Source organism: Apis mellifera, linkage group LG11, assembly GCF_003254395.2.
Source record: "Apis mellifera strain DH4 linkage group LG11, Amel_HAv3.1, whole genome shotgun sequence".
NCBI lineage: Eukaryota > Metazoa > Arthropoda > Insecta > Hymenoptera > Apidae > Apis > Apis mellifera.
Window position 1 is genome coordinate 11,263,791 of NC_037648.1, and position 20,196 is coordinate 11,283,986.

The following is a 20,196-nucleotide window of genomic DNA, read 5'->3' on the forward strand; positions in this document are numbered from 1 at the left end:
AATTGGTAATTATTATTATTGTTATTATTATTCTCGTCGAGGAGATGCTACTGGTCACGTTTCTTCTTCCTCTTCTGGCGAAGAACGTAGAAAGTGTCCTTTCAATCCGGTTTCAACACCTCGCGAGGAATGGAATGGATTCTGTGCGATTATTCGATTTGATGAATTTCTTCTTTGATGGAGTTTCGAGGATTAGAAATGTTCGTGTCTTTGCATTTCTAAAAATTGTTGAAAAATTGCAATCATTCCATGTTTGATAGAATTTCGAGGATTAGAAATGCTCATATTTTTGCATTTTTAAAAATTGTTGAAAAATTACAATCATTCTATGTTTGATGGAATTTCGAGGATTAGAAATGTTCATTTCTTTTCATTTTTAAAAATTGTTGAAAAATTGCAATCATTCCAAGTTTAATGGAATTTCGAGGATTAGAAATATTCGTGTCTTTACATTTCTGAGAAATGTTGAAAAATTGCAATCATTTCATGTTTGATGGAATTTCGAGGATTAGAAATACTTGTGTCTTTGCATTTCTAAGAATTGTTGAAAAATTGCAATCGTAAACGCAACTTTTGTATCGCCTCTTCCATAATTCGCAACAACTTTTCTCTGAATTGAATTTTGAATAAACGATTCGGATATTATCCCGAAAATTCTACGATTTTTAAACGATATCCAAAATCTTACACCCGATTCGACGATTGTTCGGATTAGAATCTATGAGAAAAGAATGGAAGATTTTCAAGATGGAAGATCTCACACGCACAAGTTTCCCAGGAATCGGATGTTTCTTTTATCGAGGATCGAAATCGAACGGTGCCGGAGGCGAGAGGTGTTTCCACGAGGTTCAGGAGTGTCGTCGTTTCAGGGGTGTCGTCGGAGCCGCATGAATGGGCTCGAGATCTTCGAACGGCGATCCGCAGCTGTCGAACTTCGACAATGAAACATTCGGGATGGAACCGTTCTTCCATCGCACCTCGGCCAACCGCGTGTCGAATTTCGATAGGCGACGAGCTACTTGGCCGTGGCTCTTTGTTTTCGGGGATTTTCCAGCCTTTTCAAAAGGCGGATCCTTAGATTTTTCGCGACCGAATCCCCTCCCAACCATTGTTCGGACGCATTGAATCGGAGAACGAGAGGTGTTTTCCGGGGGATCCATTGGATCCATTGAATCGATATGAATCCATTATGGGACGCGAAAATTTCGTAATCTCTCGTCTCCTATGGAAATATTCCCATTCGAAACTTTCTTCTTAATGAGAATTTTTCAATTTCATTATACACCTTTGTCCCTTTTGCAACTTTCTTGTAATCGATCTTTGTCTCGAAATTTCAACAATTTCATTTTTCAATTTAAAATTCTTGATTATTATAGATGATTAAAGAATAGAGATAATTCTTGATAATTAAAGAATGGAAAGCATTAGGAGGAAGACAGAAAATTCTAACTGAATCGAACTAGGAAAAAAATAGGAAGAATGAAGGTAATCGATAAGATTAGGAGAAAAACGAAAATAGAAAAATAGAAGGTAGGAAGAAAATAATGATCGACGTGATACCGATTCATTATACGATCGATCTTCGAAGGATAATACTTAACGTTTATTTTGCTTTTTTTCACTTACAGTACAATATTTATAGATTATTTCTGCCGCTTTAAAGTCGTAATACTTGAATAATCGGTACAGTTTTTTAAGAGTTCTTTATCGTAACGATACAAGTACAAAGATTACAGCGGGTCATGGACGTTTCACGAAAGCGTATTCTCATTTCTATTATTTTTTCATTCCCCCTCCTGTCATCTCTCGCGAAACGTCTACAAAAATTCTCTCTCTCTCACTCGCTCGCTCGCTCGCTCGCTATTTTTCCCTTTCTTTCTTTCCCTCTCTCACACTTACACACACACACACACACACACATACATACTCTCGCTCTTTCTCCCCGTGAAAGATCATTCGATCGAACGTGCACGTGAGTCGTAACACGAAAACGAAACAAGGAGGAAACAAGGAAAAACTCGAACTCGAGAAACTAATTTGCAAGCATTTTCTTCGCGGAAGAACAAACGAAAAATGAAAACGAATAATAATAGTATTAATAATGATATGAATATTAATGATAATTATAATAATAATAATAATAGATAAGGAGATAAGGAAGAACGAAATATTCGACAAATTTTCTGACACGATTGTTTGAAAAGATTTTTAGCTAAGTAATTTCCTTTAATCACCGGTTATCAAATTTCGTTTGCGCGTTTTCAGCTTTACGTTTCTAATTCGAGTGAAAAAAAAAAAATAATAATAATAATTGTGACAATAATAATAATAATAATAATAATAAAAAGAAAAATTCTTTTGAGTAATAAATAACTAAAAAAGAAAAAGAAATCGAAAGGATCGTTTAACCGAGCGTTTAATTAACCAAGAATTTCATCACATGCCGTGTCTCTTAATCTTTTAAATAATACATTAAACGACGAAGAAAAGGGAGAGATTCTTTTCCCTTCCTTTCTCCACTTTTTCCCCTCGATTAAAAAGGATAGAGCGAAAAAAAGAAAACGAGAAAACGTTTGGAAAGGGGAAACGCGACGACTACGACGACGTATTCTTTCGACGAATCAAAGGGATCTATGTACAGTGATTACGAATCAAACGACCGCGCGAAAAACACGTTCTCCTTTTGGCTGTTCCGCTGCACGAAACTCTTATTCCGATCTGTGTCTGTGTATTAGATTGCCGCGTGCGAAATATCTTTTGGATAAAAGAAATCTTTCTCTAAAGTTCATTCCACATCGTTTCTCATTAATTCCCAAATTCGTTTCATTCCTCGAATTAGGAATTTATCGAATTTTTTCGCATCGGTATTTACAATCCATTCCAAGTTTTCAAAGATAGTTTGAAATATTATTGGAAAAAAAAAAAAGAATTAACGCGTAAAGTGTGTCCACATAAAAAATTTCTTTTTCAAGTCGAAATTAATATAAATCTAAAAGAATATCCTGCTCGTTTTCGGCAGAAGTCAAATCGATTAAAAATATAAAATAATAAAATAGTAAAATAAAATAAAATAAAAATATAAAATAATAATAAAATGTTAAAAGCTTAATCTTTTATCCAAAAGATAAAAGCACAAGAATGATCATTTCTGACAAGTCACACAATTAAATTCTCAATGTTCAAATGTAATAAATTTCTCCCTCTTTAATGATCGATCGACGAAATTTAAAAAAGAAGAAGAAGGAAATTTCACACGCAACAATCTAATATATTCGTTCGAAACGAAACACCGTAGGATTACAAATCTAACACTACTGTTCATTCGTAGAATAACTCGATTAATTGATCAAAAGGGGTGAATCGTTTCAATTACGTAATACGTGTGTGCATATAAACTGTAAACTTCTAAAATCTCGGTGATCGAGAACTCCGACGGATAGACCGCGGATAAGGATTATTTAAATTTCTATATTTAAATTTTGTAATAAACGAAGAAGAAGATGTAAAAATAAAATCCGTATTCGCTCTCGAGTAATATCGTGAAAAAAAAGAACACGTGAGAAAACACTTTGCATCGAATGAAATTATTTCATCGTCCTCAAAAAATTTTTCACGCAAAATTTCTTAATAAATTCCGCGGTCTATTGAATTTCGACGATTGAGAAGATATCTGCGAGTGAAAAGGAAACACAAGGAAAACCGTTTTCGAGCGTCGTGCGCGATATAATAATCCTTGCTACACTATTTACACGGGAGCTATGTACAATTTTTCTTTATAATTTCCACCTCGAGAATGGAAGAAGAACCCTATTTATCCGAGATAAATAATCACGTCACGCGTCGAAACTCGACGAACGGGGATGGCTAGAACACGGAGAGTATCGACTTTCGTTGTTGCTTTCAACGATTCCCGTATCGTTGACGGTCCTGGTTTTTCCACCTCGATCTACAGGTGGATCTATTCGTGGTACCGCACCCAATTTCAATTTCTTTCCGGATCCAAAGGGAAGAGGATCTTTCAGATCCGTTTTTCGTGAATCTGTTCGCGCTGAGATCTCGTTCTTGGAATTTATCAAGATTTTTTAAATTTAATCGACGATTCGCTCGTAAATTTCCATAGAGATTTGCGCGTGCCAAATGTGTTTGATTAATTTTTTTTTTCCTCGATCAAAATTTTTTTGAGTTTTATTTATCCCGTGATGATTGAAAGGAAAAGTTGTTTGCGCCTCTTTCTATATAGAAATCGATAAAAAAAATAATTCAACGGATAAAACTGCGGTTTCTGCGTTAAAAATTTTTTATCTATTATTCCATTTCCCTAATTCTAATTGATGCAATTCTTTTTCTATTTCATCGGAGTGTAATTGAATTGTTTAAAATTTAATTACAATCTGACGAATAAAAAAAGAGTTGGGTAAATTATAAAACTTTTGCATGATGATAGCAATTAAATTAAACACGTTCAAACATATGAAATTATATACAAATGCTACATTTTTATATTTTATTTTAGATGATTAAACATAAATATGTATAAATAGTTTATACATATGATATAACTTACATACTTATGATTGCTCATAAAAAAAAAAAAATACAATGGAACATTTCAAGCAAAAAAAAAAGATTTTTTCCTTTAAACGTATAATTATCAGCTAATTATAATTTCATCGAGTGATTAACAGAGCTATAATTCGAGTTGTTTAATCAATTTGGATAATTCGAATATTAGAGAGAGAGAGACTGAAAAAAGGAAAGAAACAGAATCAAATCTATCGCGATTGTGCTTCGAAGACTAGATATGTAATTAATACAATCAATTACGTACGGTATATATTATTTTTCTTTTCCAATTTTTTTAATCTCTTAAATTAGAAATAAAAGATATGATTCTTTTATCATTCCAATTAAAGAAATCAAAATTTTCAAGTAAACACAGACAAACATAAGAATCGACAACGAATCTTAAACAAGATTTCGATCGCGGAAAATTATCTTCAAGAAAGAAAGATATTCCGAATTAAGAAGCTTCTCGTATCAGATATCTATCCAACATAACCTTTTAAAAAAAAAAAAAGATGTATCCGTAAGCTCGAAAGATCAATCGCATCCTAATAAATTTCCCTAATAAATTTCCAAGAACGAGAAATTCTCACCCCTAATATATTTATATATATATATATATATATATACCTACGAAACATTGCATCACGATCGTCATCAATCACCACCACGACCACGAGCATTACCACGACCACCACGACGAGCACGAGCACACTAGTTGATGACCTAGAAATCAGGGCGATTGCTCCTCGAAGATGGATCAGAGCTACGTTCTATCGGGTCAGAAGATGACAGTGAGCGGTCGTCTGAAGGATTCGTTGGCAGGCGCGGGCGCCGTCTGGTAGCCGCTGTACTGGCTCATCTGGGGGCCGAGTATGCCCCCGGTTTGCACCGGGCCCGGATAATAGGCCGGCAGGCTAGCCCCGGGGCTGGCCGCCGACGAGGTGGACGTGGAGCTGGCGCTCGACGAGCCCTGCTCGGTCCTCTCGTGCTGCTTGCTCACGTCCGGCGATTCCGCGGCCGGCGACCTCGTCGGCCCTCCTCCACCGCCCACCACGCTCCCCGGGCTCGACTCGTCGTACAGCTTGTTGTTGTGCTCGTAAGTGGGCCTGTTGTAATCGGCGATCGCGGGCTTCTGGTCCATGTACAGCTTCGACTGCTCGAAGTACGCCTTGGTCGCTGAGTCGAGGTAACTTCGGTCGAGGTACGACTTGGGACTCGAGTCCAAGTATTTCGGGTCCGAGTACATGCTCATCGTCAGCGTGCTGGGCGGCATGTACGCGGCCCGATACTTGTCCGCTTCCATCGAATACTTCATCGCGTCCATCGAGCTCACCACCTGGAAATCGACATTGATTCGGTTTATGAATATATATATGTAATTACATCGTGTAAGAAACGCGTAGAATTAATAGAATAGTATGTGTATAGTAAACTTCATTGGAAGATGAAGATATATGATTATATATATAAAGATAATAATTTTCTTTACGGAAACGAATACAAGACGATATTAGAATGATATTATAGTGGTTGTATTATTTAGAATCTTTGGTAATAAAATCGACGATTAATCATCGATTTTCCAACGACGAGTCTTAATAATAATTTCCCAAGCCTGAACCACCTTCGTCATAATTCACCATCCCTCCCTCGGTCAATTCCAATAAATATATATGTAATTACATCGTGTAAGAAACGCGTAGAATTAATAGAATAGTATGTGTATAGTAAACTTCATTGGAAGATGAAGATATATGATTATATATATAAAGATAATAATTTTCTTTACGGAAACGAATACAAGACGATATTAGAATGATATTATAGTGGTTGTATTATTTAGAATCTTTGGTAATAAAATCGACGGTTAATCATCGATTTTCCAACGACGAATCTTAATAATAATTTCCCAAGCCTGAACCACCTCGCCTTCGTCATAATTTACCATAATACCATCCCTTCCTCGGTCAATTCCAATAAATATATATGTAATTACATCGTGTAAGAAACGCGTAGAATTAATAGAATAGTATGTGTATAGTAAGCTTCATTGGAAGATGAAGATATATGATTTTATATATATAAAGATAATAATTTTACGGAAACGAATACAAGACGATATTAGAATGATATTATAGTGGTTGTATTATTTAGAATCTTTGGTAATAAAATCGACGATTAATCATCGATTTTCCAACGACGAATCTTAATAATAATTTCCCAAGCCTGAACCACCTTCGTCATAATTCACCATCCCTCCCTCGGTCAATTCCAATAAATATATATGTAATTACATCGTGTAAGAAACGCGTAGAATTAATAGAATAGTATGTGTATAGTAAACTTCATTGGAAGATGAAGATATATGATTATATATATAAAGATAATAATTTTCTTTACGGAAACGAATACAAGACGATATTAGAATGATATTATAGTGGTTGTATTATTTAGAATCTTTGGTAATAAAATCGACGGTTAATCATCGATTTTCCAACGACGAATCTTAATAATAATTTCCCAAGCCTGAACCACCTCGCCTTCGTCATAATTTACCATAATACCATCCCTTCCTCGGTCAATTCCAATAAATATATATGTAATTACATCGTGTAAGAAACGCGTAGAATTAATAGAATAGTATGTGTATAGTAAGCTTCATTGGAAGATGAAGATATATGATTTTATATATATAAAGATAATAATTTTACGGAAACGAATACAAGACGATATTAGAATGATATTATAGTGGTTGTATTATTTAGAATCTTTGGTAATAAAATCGACGATTAATCATCGATTTTCCAACGACGAATCTTAATAATAATTTCCCAAGCCTGAACCACCTTCGTCATAATTCACCATCCCTCCCTCGGTCAATTCCAATAAATATATATGTAATTACATCGTGTAAGAAACGCGTAGAATTAATAGAATAGTATGTGTATAGTAAACTTCATTGGAAGATGAAGATATATGATTATATATATAAAGATAATAATTTCTTTACGGAAACGAATACAAGACGATATTAGAATGATATTATAGTGGTTGTATTATTTAGAATCTTTGGTAATAAAATCGACGGTTAATCATCGATTTTCCAACGACGAATCTTAATAATAATTTCCCAAGCCTGAACCACCTCGCCTTCGTCATAATTTACCATAATACCATCCCTTCCTCGGTCAATTCCAATAAATATATATGTAATTACATCGTGTAAGAAACGCGTAGAATTAATAGAATAGTATGTGTATAGTAAGCTTCATTGGAAGATGAAGATATATGATTTTATATATATAAAGATAATAATTTTACGGAAACGAATACAAGACGATATTAGAATGATATTATAGTGGTTGTATTATTTAGAATCTTTGGTAATAAAATCGACGATTAATCATCGATTTTCCAACGACGAATCTTAATAATAATTTCCCAAGCCTGAACCACCTTCGTCATAATTCACCATCCCTCCCTCGGTCAATTCCAATAAATATATATGTAATTACATCGTGTAAGAAACGCGTAGAATTAATAGAATAGTATGTGTATAGTAAACTTCATTGGAAGATGAAGATATATGATTATATATATAAAGATAATAATTTTCTTTACGGAAACGAATACAAGACGATATTAGAATGATATTATAGTGGTTGTATTATTTAGAATCTTTGGTAATAAAATCGACGGTTAATCATCGATTTTCCAACGACGAATCTTAATAATAATTTCCCAAGCCTGAACCACCTCGCCTTCGTCATAATTTACCATAATACCATCCCTTCCTCGGTCAATTCCAATAAATATATATGTAATTACATCGTGTAAGAAACGCGTAGAATTAATAGAATAGTATGTGTATAGTAAGCTTCATTGGAAGATGAAGATATATGATTTTATATATATAAAGATAATAATTTTACGGAAACGAATACAAGACGATATTAGAATGATATTATAGTGGTTGTATTATTTAGAATCTTTGGTAATAAAATCGACGATTAATCATCGATTTTCCAACGACGAATCTTAATAATAATTTCCCAAGCCTGAACCACCTTCGTCATAATTCACCATCCCTCCCTCGGTCAATTCCAATAAATCCACGCAACAAAGGGGTCGCAACAATCGCGCTCGATGCTCCCGAAAAGGAAGGAGAATGAACGAGAGCGGCAAAGATAGGCCAGCGTCGAGGTGCGAGGAATTCGACTCGGTTCGAGTGGAGGGCGCGGGCCGCGAAATCGGCGGATCCATCCGCGACGAGGAGGAGAAGGAGAAGGAGAAGGAGGAGGGCGCGAGAGAGATTTGTTCTATGCGCGAGAGGACAAAGCTGCCAATGGCTATAAATTTCGCAACGGGGCGGGGAGAGGGGAGAGGAGGAGGGGAAGGGGTTAAAAGATCGGCGTAGCGCGAGCGTAGCGTGAAACTGGCACGGATCCTTGAAGAAGAAAGATAAAAAATAAAAAAAAAGAAAAAAAGGAGAGAAGAAAGCGCGATTATTCCCGATTCTATAATTCGTGGACCGCGGCGGGCCCTTTGTCGGATCGTTAAGCGGCTTTGTCCGGATGATTTACATCCAGTCTTAGCCCTCACACTCTCCTCCCCGGGACGCTACACGTCCAATTGATTACCGCCTCGGTTTCCTCTTCTTCGCCCGCCTCGAAAGATACCGCGCGGAATCGGAAGATGCTCCGACGGAACTCACCTCGGGACGGATTTCGAAATTCGAGAGTTATCCGCGAGCTGTGATGTTGGACTTGAAATTGTTTCGAAGGGATAAGCAATAAATTTTTGGATTATAGTGTATCATCTTAGTGTGAGGGTTAATTGCGGGAATTTATTCCGAAATTTATTTAATAGATGCTCGTTTCAATGGAATCGTGTTTAAATCTGATAGACTTGGAAATTTGAAAGCCGAAGTAGTAAAATGGTGGACATCGTTAAATGATGTCAATAATAAAATTCTAAAGCTTGTGAATGTAAAAATGACGAATAATCCAGTTTTGATGGACTTGAAATTGTTCAGAAGAGAAAATAAATTTTGTTTGATGTCATCGAAGCAAAAGGTGTTGGATCATCTTTTTCCCAAATTTTCCAACTATTCCACGAGATTATATACGTCGAGTTTCTTTTCATTATCCAACTTCATACAGCGGAATGTGCATAAATTGGAAGAACAAAATCCGGTATTCGATTGAAAATCCAGTCTCGGGTTCGCCCTGAAAATCCAGGGGGGGGCGCGATGTGGGTGAAATATCGACGAACCGTGTGCAACAATGGCCCCTGGTTGACTTTCTCGCTTTAGCCAGAAACCTTTTTTGACCCGGGAATAGAGAGAGGAGCCATTTGGAAAATAAAGTGCTCTCCTAGCAAAAGACATTCCATTCTCCCCCTCTGTCTTCCTTCTACACACCGTGTTCCCTACCTTTCTCCTCTCTTCGACCGTTTCCCTTCATATGCATCCTTGACGACGCGTGCATGGCTTGACCGCTTTTGTTAATGAAGACAAGAAAGCCTAGCAATACGATTAGTCGTTGAACGCGTTCTTTAACGCGATAATTAAATCTCTTTAAAGAACCACATATATATTATTACAAGAAGAATTAAAGAGGAAGCGTAGATTTAATTTAATTTTTTCCCAAAAATTTCAAAATTATTCTTCGCTTTCGCTCTTCCAAACTTCATTCAAACTTATATACATGTATATCTTAAAAATTCAAATCTTTAATTCCCCAAATGATCGTCACGATTCTTCGTTTCCTTCGATTCTCCTCTTCTTCCACGCTCGAGTAAAATTATACAAAAATATTAATACATCAAGTAAACCCTTATCCCCGAATTATCCTGCAACCCCGTTTCCTCTTTCTTCCCCTCTCCTTCTTCGCCTGGCTCGAGAAGCGCGGTCGATCGGCAAGGCGAGCAGCGAGGTTAGAACGTCCTGGTCCTAAATGGCAAAGAAGAAAATGACGGCGATGACGGTGCCGTTTGGTTGGGACGATAACGCGCGCGCGCGCACACACGCAGAGCGAAACACACACAGAGATCGGGGTTCGGTTGCGGCGCGCGTTGGAATTCTTCGCTCGTGCTCGCCGGTTCGCCAATAATAGTCGGTCTGTATCGCGGCGCTGCGTCGTTCCAGACGCGTCGGCCATTCAGCCGTTGAATGCAGAAATAACTAGCTATCTGTTTGTCTCCCGTACCCAGCTGCGGAAATTCATACACAGACCACGGTCTCCGGTTTCTGTTTGCGAAGCCACCCGGGGGCCCCTTTTGTTGCGACAACGAATGAAACGTACCTACTCGCTCGTCCTCCGCCTCGTCCTCCTCCTCCTCCTCCTCCTCTTCTTTCTCCTCTTCCCGCGCTCGCCAAACCGTCGCCTCTCTCATCAACGATCTATCCTATCTTCCCTTTTAGCGAGGAGGAGATCCCCCTCCCCTCTTGCTATGCCACGTTTTTCGGATTCTGCCCGCTTCCTCGATTCGATCGTTCCTTTTTCTTTTTGAGAGATCACCAAGGATCACGAGAATGAAAGTTTGGAAATTGGCGATTTTCTTCGACCAGTTTTTTTACTTTGAGTGGTGAGGAGAATCGTTGTTCGTGGAGAGGAGGATTATTTCGAATTTTAAAGATATTTCAGAAAATTTCAAAGTTTTATATAATAATTGAGGATTATTAGATTAATGAATGGATTATATTATTAGATTAACGGAATATTATTAAACATATTATTGAATGTATTATTTTGTCGCACGAGTGATTTTGTCCATTAATAGCTAACTAATCGGAGACGATGAGTTGAAAAAGGTAGAATATTAGATTATTAGATTAACGGATGGGTTATGTTTAAAATTGAAGAGGTTTTTTGAAGAATATTATTAAACTTGAACGTATTATTTTGTCGCGCGAGTTCATTAATAGCTAACTAATCGGAGACGATGAAAAAGTGTGTTTGTGTTTTAAAAGGAGGGAAACGGATGGAGTAACAATGAATCGAATTTATCCTTGGCGAGCGATGAGATACGCGTTTCGAAACGATTAATAGAATTTCGCTTGTTTGCCGAGGTAAGGGACACGCGTGAATGCGGCGATAAATCTCGAGATTCCCCGATCGAGTCTCTCCACGTCAAATTCTATTGAATAGGGACGCGCAAGAAATAACCGCGTGGGTGGCTCTTTTCCGCCGGCATCTCGATAACGCTCCCTGCGACCGTGTCTCACGCATTTTTCGTCTCTGACAAATCGTAATCGCTCCCCCCTCCCAACTCCAAATATCTATTATCTCTTCCCTCTTCTCTCTTTTCCATCTTCAAAATTTTTCGGAGCCAAAAAAATCGTTATATCGATCGAAATCATTACATTTTTTTCCTTTCCTCTCTTTCAACTTGTAATCCGATGAAAATTTTACTTTCCAATTTTTGGAATAATGGATGTTGAAAAAAAAAGAAAGAAAAATAAATAACGAATAAAATGAAACGAAGAAAAAGTCCATAGAAATATGAATCGTTCAGGTTGGCAGAAAAAATTTTCACGGTGGAAACAACACTTTTCTCTTCCATTTTCCACAGGGAATAATAACGGTAATAACACGTTGCGTTTCGATTACGTAACGAGGCACACCTCGTTTCCCCGAACAAACGTGCAACGTGCATCGAATTCGGTCACCAATCTGCGACCAAGCACTCCCTTTGCCTTACCGATTCGCAATTAACATTCCACGCAACCGTCGCTTGTCGCAATCCCTGCACATTTTCCTTTTACGCGCTCTTGCGTCACTGGCACCCGTTCAGAAAAGAAAAATCTTCCTTCTAAGATCATCCAAGATCTACGCACGATTTACACGCGGCTAATAAAACCGTGACACCGTAGTAATAATAAAATTCCTCGATCGAGAATCTGTTTTAAATTCTCCAAAAAAAAAAAGAGGCAAACGAAATTTCTCTTCGAATATTATTCGATCCAAAACGCTTCGATATATATATATAAATCACGAATGAAAATTTTGCGATTAAAATTTATCCCGAATTATCGAGGAAACATGGTTCAAATTTCGAGCGCGAATAAGATCGGAAACAGGGTAAACTGGTTCCGTGGCGCGAAACCGGCGCTCGTTTGTTTGTTTACGAGATGCATCGACTCACCTGAGCAGGTGCCGCCAGGCCAGCCGACATCGCCGCCGCGGATTGCTGTGCAGCCGCGGCCGCGGCCGCGGCCATGCTGGCCGCTGACAACGAACCGTAAGCCGCTGCAGGCCCGTAGTACGAGCCCATTCCAGCTTGACCCATACTGCCGGCCATTCCTGCAACAGATAGTTTGTCACGAAATCAGAAGAAAATCTTTCGAATATTTCAAACTACATTTGTGCGACGTGCCATTTTCGAAAATTTAATATTTGCATAATATATACACGATCGAATTGTAAGCGAAGAATCTTTTCCTTTTGTTTTTACGTTCGAAAGGAAGTTCAAAGTTGAATTGGTTTTGTGATGTGTGATTGCGTGTAAGTGAAAAATTTTCAGGATCAGGAAGAATTTTAAAGATGTATATCGGTGACGATAAATTTGGAAAAGTCATCTTCCGTAGATAAAGAATTCAAGAATTCAGAAAAATTCGTAGCTCAATTGATCAAAGAAAAAAAAAAAAACGACGATTCTTTCAAAAGGAAGAATTCTTGGGGGAAAAAAAAATACTACTTTTGTCCCCATAGTGGTGCATCCCACGACGAAGGATTCGACTCGACGAGGAAGAGGAGGGACGGCCGGTTACAAAATCGCGATTAATAATCGGCCCCGTGAATTCTTCGTTGCCGGTCATAAATCTCCCCGCCAATCATCCCCGCGTTTCTTTCGCGCGACGTTTCCTTCGTCATCGGTTCTTCATGCTTGCCGGCAACGAGCGGCTCGTTGGCCATTCTTTCCGCCGTTCGTTTCCGTCGTTCGGCGACGATGATCGATAAGCTTACGGATCGGAGCCGCGATATTAATCTCGACGAAAAGAAAAAAAAAGAAAGAAAAAAAAAAGGATCGAGCCCAGCCGAGTTCGGTTAATCATCGGTATTGTCGATCGACGAAAGGTCGTGGATCGAAAGCCGATCGAGGCGAGCCTCGATTAAAGGTATATTGTGGAAAGGCGTTTTTGTCTCTGTTGCGTGAGACAGGTGTCGAGGAAGACAACGAGGGAACGACGGAAATGGGACGTTCAATAATTTTTTCTCTCTCTTTTTTCTCTCTTGAGAAAAACTCTTGGGCGTTGGAGATGGAAATTGGAGCAAATTCGAGCAGTGGCGGATCGATATTTTTGTGAAACAATTTTGTCAATTGACAATTTTCTAGCTTTCCAGATTTCTAGATTTATAGAAGATTAACTCCAACTCCAAGAAAAACTCTTGGGCGTTGGAGATGGAAATTGGAGCAAATTCGAGCAGTGGCGGATCGATATTTTTGTGAAACAATTTTGTCAATTGACAATTTTCTAGCTTTCCAGATTTCTAGATTTATAGAAGATTAACTCCAACTCCAAGAAAAACTCTTGGACGTTGGAGATGGAAATTGGAGCAAATTCGAGCAGTGGTGGATCGACATTTTTGTGAAACAATTTTGTCAATTGACAATTTTCTAGCTTTCCAGATTTCTAGATTTATAGAAGATTAACTCCAACTCCAAGAAAAACTCTTGGACGTTGGAGATGGAAATTGGAGCAAATTCGAGCAGTGGCGGATCGACATTTTGGTGAAACAATTTTGTCAATTGACAATTTTCTAGCTTTCTAGATTTCTAGATTTATAGAAGATTATACTATTTCATATAATGTAAATACAATTCTTACAATTTTCAATGCATGAAAAATTTATAATAAACGTCATAATAGTCAGTCTCCCTTCTTCTTCTCATCTTTGAAAAAATTAACGTCGACCAGAAAAAGGATCGTGAAAAAAAAGTAGGAGAAGAAATAAAGAAGGGGGCTAAAAAGGTGGACACTAGCGATAAATCGGGGATTACCGATCGCGTTTCAAGGTGTCGCGTGGGCGGTGGGATAAATTTCGGCTTTAATCGGGCCGTTCCCATTGCTGGAATTAATAATTTTGTTCGGTTATGCCGCGAGATCTCGGATGGAAGGAGAATGAGAGGAAATTTCCACCCCGTTCGCGCAAAACATTAAAAGATTTCGAGAGAAGAGAATATATATATTTTATTTTACGCGATAATTTTTATACAATCTTTGCATCTCGAGACGATCCATACTTATCCAATAATTAGATCGATTCGATATATGATTCGGTTTATTTAGTTAAAATATTAATAAATCGAAGACGCACGTTTAGAAATTATTGTAAAAATTGTTGCATTGGAAAGTTGCTTGGAATTTTACAATGACAAATAATATTGATAATAAGATAAATTTACAATCGAACCTCTCGAATTTGCAAACTTGAATAATGGAATAAAAAAAAAAAAGAAATTCTCTCGTATGGAATATATAATTTCGTAAAGGTGATCGGTAAAGGATATTGATTTTGTCCCTCGTCTTCCGTCTCCTTTTAACCTTGGCGAGGTGTTGGCGAGCAAAAGGTGGCACGGTGGCACGCGCATAAGACAAGTGCGTGGGTGGTTGGGATAAATTATCGGCTTAGACTGGAATTTCTGGCCAGGGGTTTCCGCTCGTGCAGATAGCACGACTTAAGACCGTAACTTAAGAGCGAATCTCTCTCTCTCTCTTTCTCTCTCTCTCCCTCTCTCTCTCTCTCTCTCTCTCCCCCTGGCCGGAAATTCGCGCTACTTTTTCTCCTTCTTTTTTTCTTCCTTCTTTTAACAGCAGAGGAAAACTATCTACGAAAGTCACGAAATCTTTTTTTTTGAAAACATTAAGCCTGACGCTTATAACGTTATTTATCGCCCAACTCTTTCTCTACCAATTTCGCATCTGACAATTTTACGAATTTCGAGGATCCAATCTCCTCGATGATCGATTTATCCCTCAAATTCAAATCCAACCTCTTTTTTTTCTTTTTACTCGTCGAACGAAATTTCCAAATTCGATCCAGGATCGAATCTTCTCAATGATCGATTTATCCCTCAAATCCAACCTCTTTTACTCTTTTACTCGTCCAACAAAATTTCCAAATTAGAAAAGAGAAGAAAAAAAATTCCACGAATCTCACGAACGAGTTTTCTCGTTCAAATCTCGCGAGATAAAAGATTCGATCGAGCTTCTCGAACGACTGAGGGGGGCTGGAGGGAGGGCGTAATCGTACGCACGGGGGTTAAGACAATTCGAATAAATAATGGGCAAGCGACATGTTTATGCTCTCGCGTGCATAAAGCCAATGAATCGTTTGGCGGGGAGGAGGAGGAGGAGGGGAGGGAGCCTTCCGCGCCCAAGGGAATTATTCCACGATTTATTCCACATCCCCTCCCCGGGCAAAGATACTCCCCGCGATACTACTACTCCCCACCGCCGACTTTTGACCCGTGTTTTCGAAAATAAACACGTCGCGTGACTACTTAACTTATTTCTCCTTCGCTTCCTCTCCTCTTTTTACGATCCGATTTTTTTACGTGGGATAGAAATATTTTTTAACCCTTTCCCCCATATCCATCCCCCTACGATGGAAGAACAAGTCGCGTAGTGTTATAAATAATTTTTGTTAATGCTTGTTACGCGATAATCTTATTTATTCATAGGGGGATATTACACGTTGAATTGTTCGATCAAATTGCTCGTTGCGTGAGCATAAAACAATTTCGTCTATGCTCCTCTTATTTTTATGAGAAGTTTTCAATAATTTGGTTTCAAAGCTAACGTGATATTATACTTATTTTTAACTATTTTATACTACTTTAGAATTATAAATACAGCCTTAAAAGTCAAGAAACATGTTATACTGTTTCGTGTACAAATATCAGACTTTAAAAAAAATAATTCTTTAATTTCCACTTAAAGAGACTACAAAATAAGGAACCACGTAACGATTATTCGTCTCACAGAAACATAAAGAAAAGTAAAACTTCAACAACTTCTTCGAATCCGAACATTCATAATTTCACGCTCGACTGTTCGAATCCCTCTCTTTCTTTCCCTTTTTTTTTTTTTGAGAAATTCAAAATTACGTAAATACGAGAGACAATGGGCACAATGGAGAGGGCGGGACGTCAAACAAATCTGTGCAAAGGATCGAGGGGGGATACGGCCGGGATTCACGGAACATCTGTTACCCGCCGATTTCGCGGGGATGCGATAGATAAGGAAGCGAGGATCGGGAATCGACAGATGCCGATCTAGTAATTGAACGCAACCTTGTACCATTGTCGCGGCAACGAAACGGGAGTGACGGCAGAGACGTGAATGATACTCGCTGGAGGAGGAGGAGGAGGAGGAGTTTGGGGGTCGAACATTGGTTTCGAAGATTGGAATATCGTTCGTTTTGATAAATCTGATTTAAATTAAAACGATGAAAGATAAAATCGTTCCGAATCCGGATCGTTCTTGAACGGCGCGTTTGAATAAATAACGAGGGATAAAAATTTAAAAGCGAGAGAAACAAGATTTCATTGCCAATTAACGATTGATCGAGTAAGAATCAAGTTTAAACGAAATTTTTATTAAACGAGAAGAGACTCTCAAAAAATTCTTACTTTTTCATTATTATTCACCTATCCCTCCCCGAGTTGGAACAAAGAGGGTGGTGGTGAAACAACGACAAAAGGAGAATAAGGAAAGAAGTGACCAGACGAGAGGGAGGCCATCATCAACGTAGCCGCGAGTGCATCGTCCCTGCATTCTCCTCGTTTGATTATGATAATGCGAAAACGGCGGTGGCCGGCCGAGAAGAGGGGGGGGGGGGGTGTGTGAATCTCTTTGAGCTCTTTCCAAAAGCGGGCAACGCGTGAACCATTAGAAGACCGGTGGAGAGACGGCGCGAGAAAATGGCGCGGAGGAAACGAGGGTCGGTCGAACCTCGAAGAAATCGCCATTATAAGACTTCCGACCACGGAAACCTGGGGGGCATCGCCGCCCAACAATGCGCGGCTGAAAATGAAAAAAAAAAGGAAAAAGGAAAAAAAAGGAAGGGGGAAGATAAAGAATATCAAAGCCACGAACAGACGAAACTGTTCTTCCACCATTGTTCCACGCCCGCAACACACCTCCGAATCGCGTGGTTTTCGTGAAGGATCGATCCTCGCCTCCTCTGTTCCCGCCTATCGTAATTGCATTGTTTCCTTCGGTATCGGGAGGGGGGAGGGCGTTTCGAAAAGGGATAATTGCGCGCGGATTGTGAAAGATCCTTTCTTTTTCTCGATCGGTGAAGATTAATGGGTGGCTCGCGATATTGAGATCTTCTTCTTCTTCTTCTTCTTTTTCTTTTTCTTCCTTTTTTTTTAATAGGAATAAAGTAACGATAAGATAGATCGAAGAGGAATTTTTGGAAAATTTAGGGTGAGAATCAGTTGATTCGAAACAGAAATAAATTCGAAGGAAGTTCGTGAAAGGAATTGAAAAGAGCTTCGTGAAAAATTATCATGAAAAAGATGAATGGTGATTTTAATTTCTTTTGTTAATGTAATAACGATTTGGAAGTAACGTCGTTAAATAAATAGAATAGGTGTTGTCTATTTGTGGAGATTGATAGCGTTTATTAAAAATATCGCTACTCACCGGTACGAAACGCATCCATAGGCACGCTAGGGTAGGGAATACTGTAAGGATATCCTTCTTTCCGTAAAGTTTTCGGTTTTCTTCTAGGCCTGTATTTATAATCTGGATATTCCTTCATGTGTTGGGCCCGTAACCTTTTTGCCTGATCGATGAAGGGTCGTTTCTCATCCTCCGTTAAGAGTTTCCATTCGGCGCCTGGAACAAATACATCATTTCGATAGTTAGAATTAATATAACGAATCGGTTATATAACGTTCTTGAAGAATTCGCCAATACTTATTAGAAGAATGTGTATAAAAAAAGAAAGAAAAGGAAAAAAAAGGAAAAATTTTTGAGATACTCGAGTTCGAGAGAATGAAAATTTCGATCGGAAAAGTTCTTGTACGATTTTGTATGATTAATTTCCACGTTCAAATATTTCTATCTTCCTTCGTAAACTCGTCAACGAGTTTCGAAATCGACGAATAGTTTATAACTGCATACACATAATATTTCTCGCAGGTGAAAGTGTCAAGAGAAAACTAATTTCAAGAACAATATATAATAATAAATATGAAAAAAGTATTAAAATTTTTCATGAAGAAAAAAAAAAGAAAACGAATATTTCGTCGAAATATTGACCGATAATTAAACTAATTCGATTGATATTGATACAATTAAAAATAAATATTCAAGGAAACAACAGTGATTAAAAACCTAACCTTAAAAATTATTCGCGAATTAACGAACATAGGAGACGAAAAATTGCACTAATCAATCAACTCAACTTGTTAAAATATTTATATACCGATGATGGGATCAAAACAAATCTCCAAGACAAATGTAAAGCTATTTCTCCCTCGAAGATCCTCCGAGACTGTCGTGTACATAATTTATCTTAACGAACGAAAAGTAGGAAATATGCACGATTTGTTAACCACTCGCTTCCTTACACGCCATCAATATCGTCTTTCAACACTAACATCATCTCTCAGTTTTCTCTGGATAAAACGAATCTTGCAATTTTTCCACTAATTTTTTCTCTCTCTCTCTCTACGAGCCTTCAATTTGCGAGAGGAGAATGAGGTAACGTGTTATACTCGTGCATACGTCGCTCGTTCTCTCCCGCGTATTGTATTTGTAGCTCGTATAAAGCAGTTTGTAAACGAGCGATAGGCACTTGGATAACGCGTCCGATCAATGAGTATAAAAGGCATTCGGACGCTGTGTTTACCCGATGAAACGGCCGTGTTGTGTGCCACCGGCGGCACAGCCAGCCGTTATGGCTGAATTATCGACGAGCTCGTAATAGCGCCTCATTTAAATCCGCCTTGTTCGCGGCGGCCCATCTGGAAAATTGCATTTTCGATTCTTTTCCGGCCAACTTCTTCCATTTTTTTTTTCTTCTCCCCCCTTCTTTTCAACTTGTGGATCTTTTTATCGATTTTTTTTTTAATCGCCGATTATTTGAATTGATTCGAAAAAGGCAAATCTGATTTGTTTTTTTCGAGCAATAGGAAGAAGAAAATTTTGTTGAATAATTAGAAACGATTAAAAATCGAAAGATTTATTAAAAATTCGAATAAATATACGAATACGAAAATTATTTTATTTGTTAAATGACGAACAGGGGATCGTATTTTTTTATCGTGAATTTTTTAGGAACGAGTCACGAGAGTGATTGTAGATTTGAATAAAAGGTTTGAACAATGAAACTTTTATTGTCTATTATAGAGGCATTTGCAAAACTGCCGAGTGATCCAGTGGACGTACAGTGAACTTGTATTTCAGACAATGAAACGTTCGATGAAATATTGTCTGTAAATACTTTCTTCAGACTGGATTTAATAGATACGAAATATTATTTTCGAGTAATTTTCAATAAATATTCATGATTTTACCATCAAGCGAATTTTATAATTAAACAACAATTGAGCCTATTACATCTATAAAATAAAAACCTGTACTGTATTATAAACAACGAGGAAAAA

General features: G+C 37.9%; 1 protein-coding gene across 3 annotated transcripts in view; it reads right to left on the reverse strand.

The window, feature by feature from the left end:
* Nucleotides 1-1,581: 1,581 nt before the first annotated feature.
* LOC726180 (transcription factor Sox-19b-like) overlaps nt 1,582-20,196 on the reverse strand; it is a 111,804-nt gene continuing 93,189 nt past the window's right edge. For all 3 annotated transcript variants that reach the window (XM_006566309.3, XM_001121937.5, XM_016914838.2), the window contains exons 4-6: nt 18,227-18,421; nt 12,715-12,872; nt 1,582-5,902 (exon numbers count right to left, since the gene is read on the reverse strand). In XM_006566309.3, the coding sequence (XP_006566372.1) occupies nt 5,345-5,902; nt 12,715-12,872; nt 18,227-18,421 (911 nt within the window). In that variant the 3' untranslated portion in view covers nt 1,582-5,344. The remainder of the gene's footprint in view (nt 5,903-12,714; nt 12,873-18,226; nt 18,422-20,196) is intronic.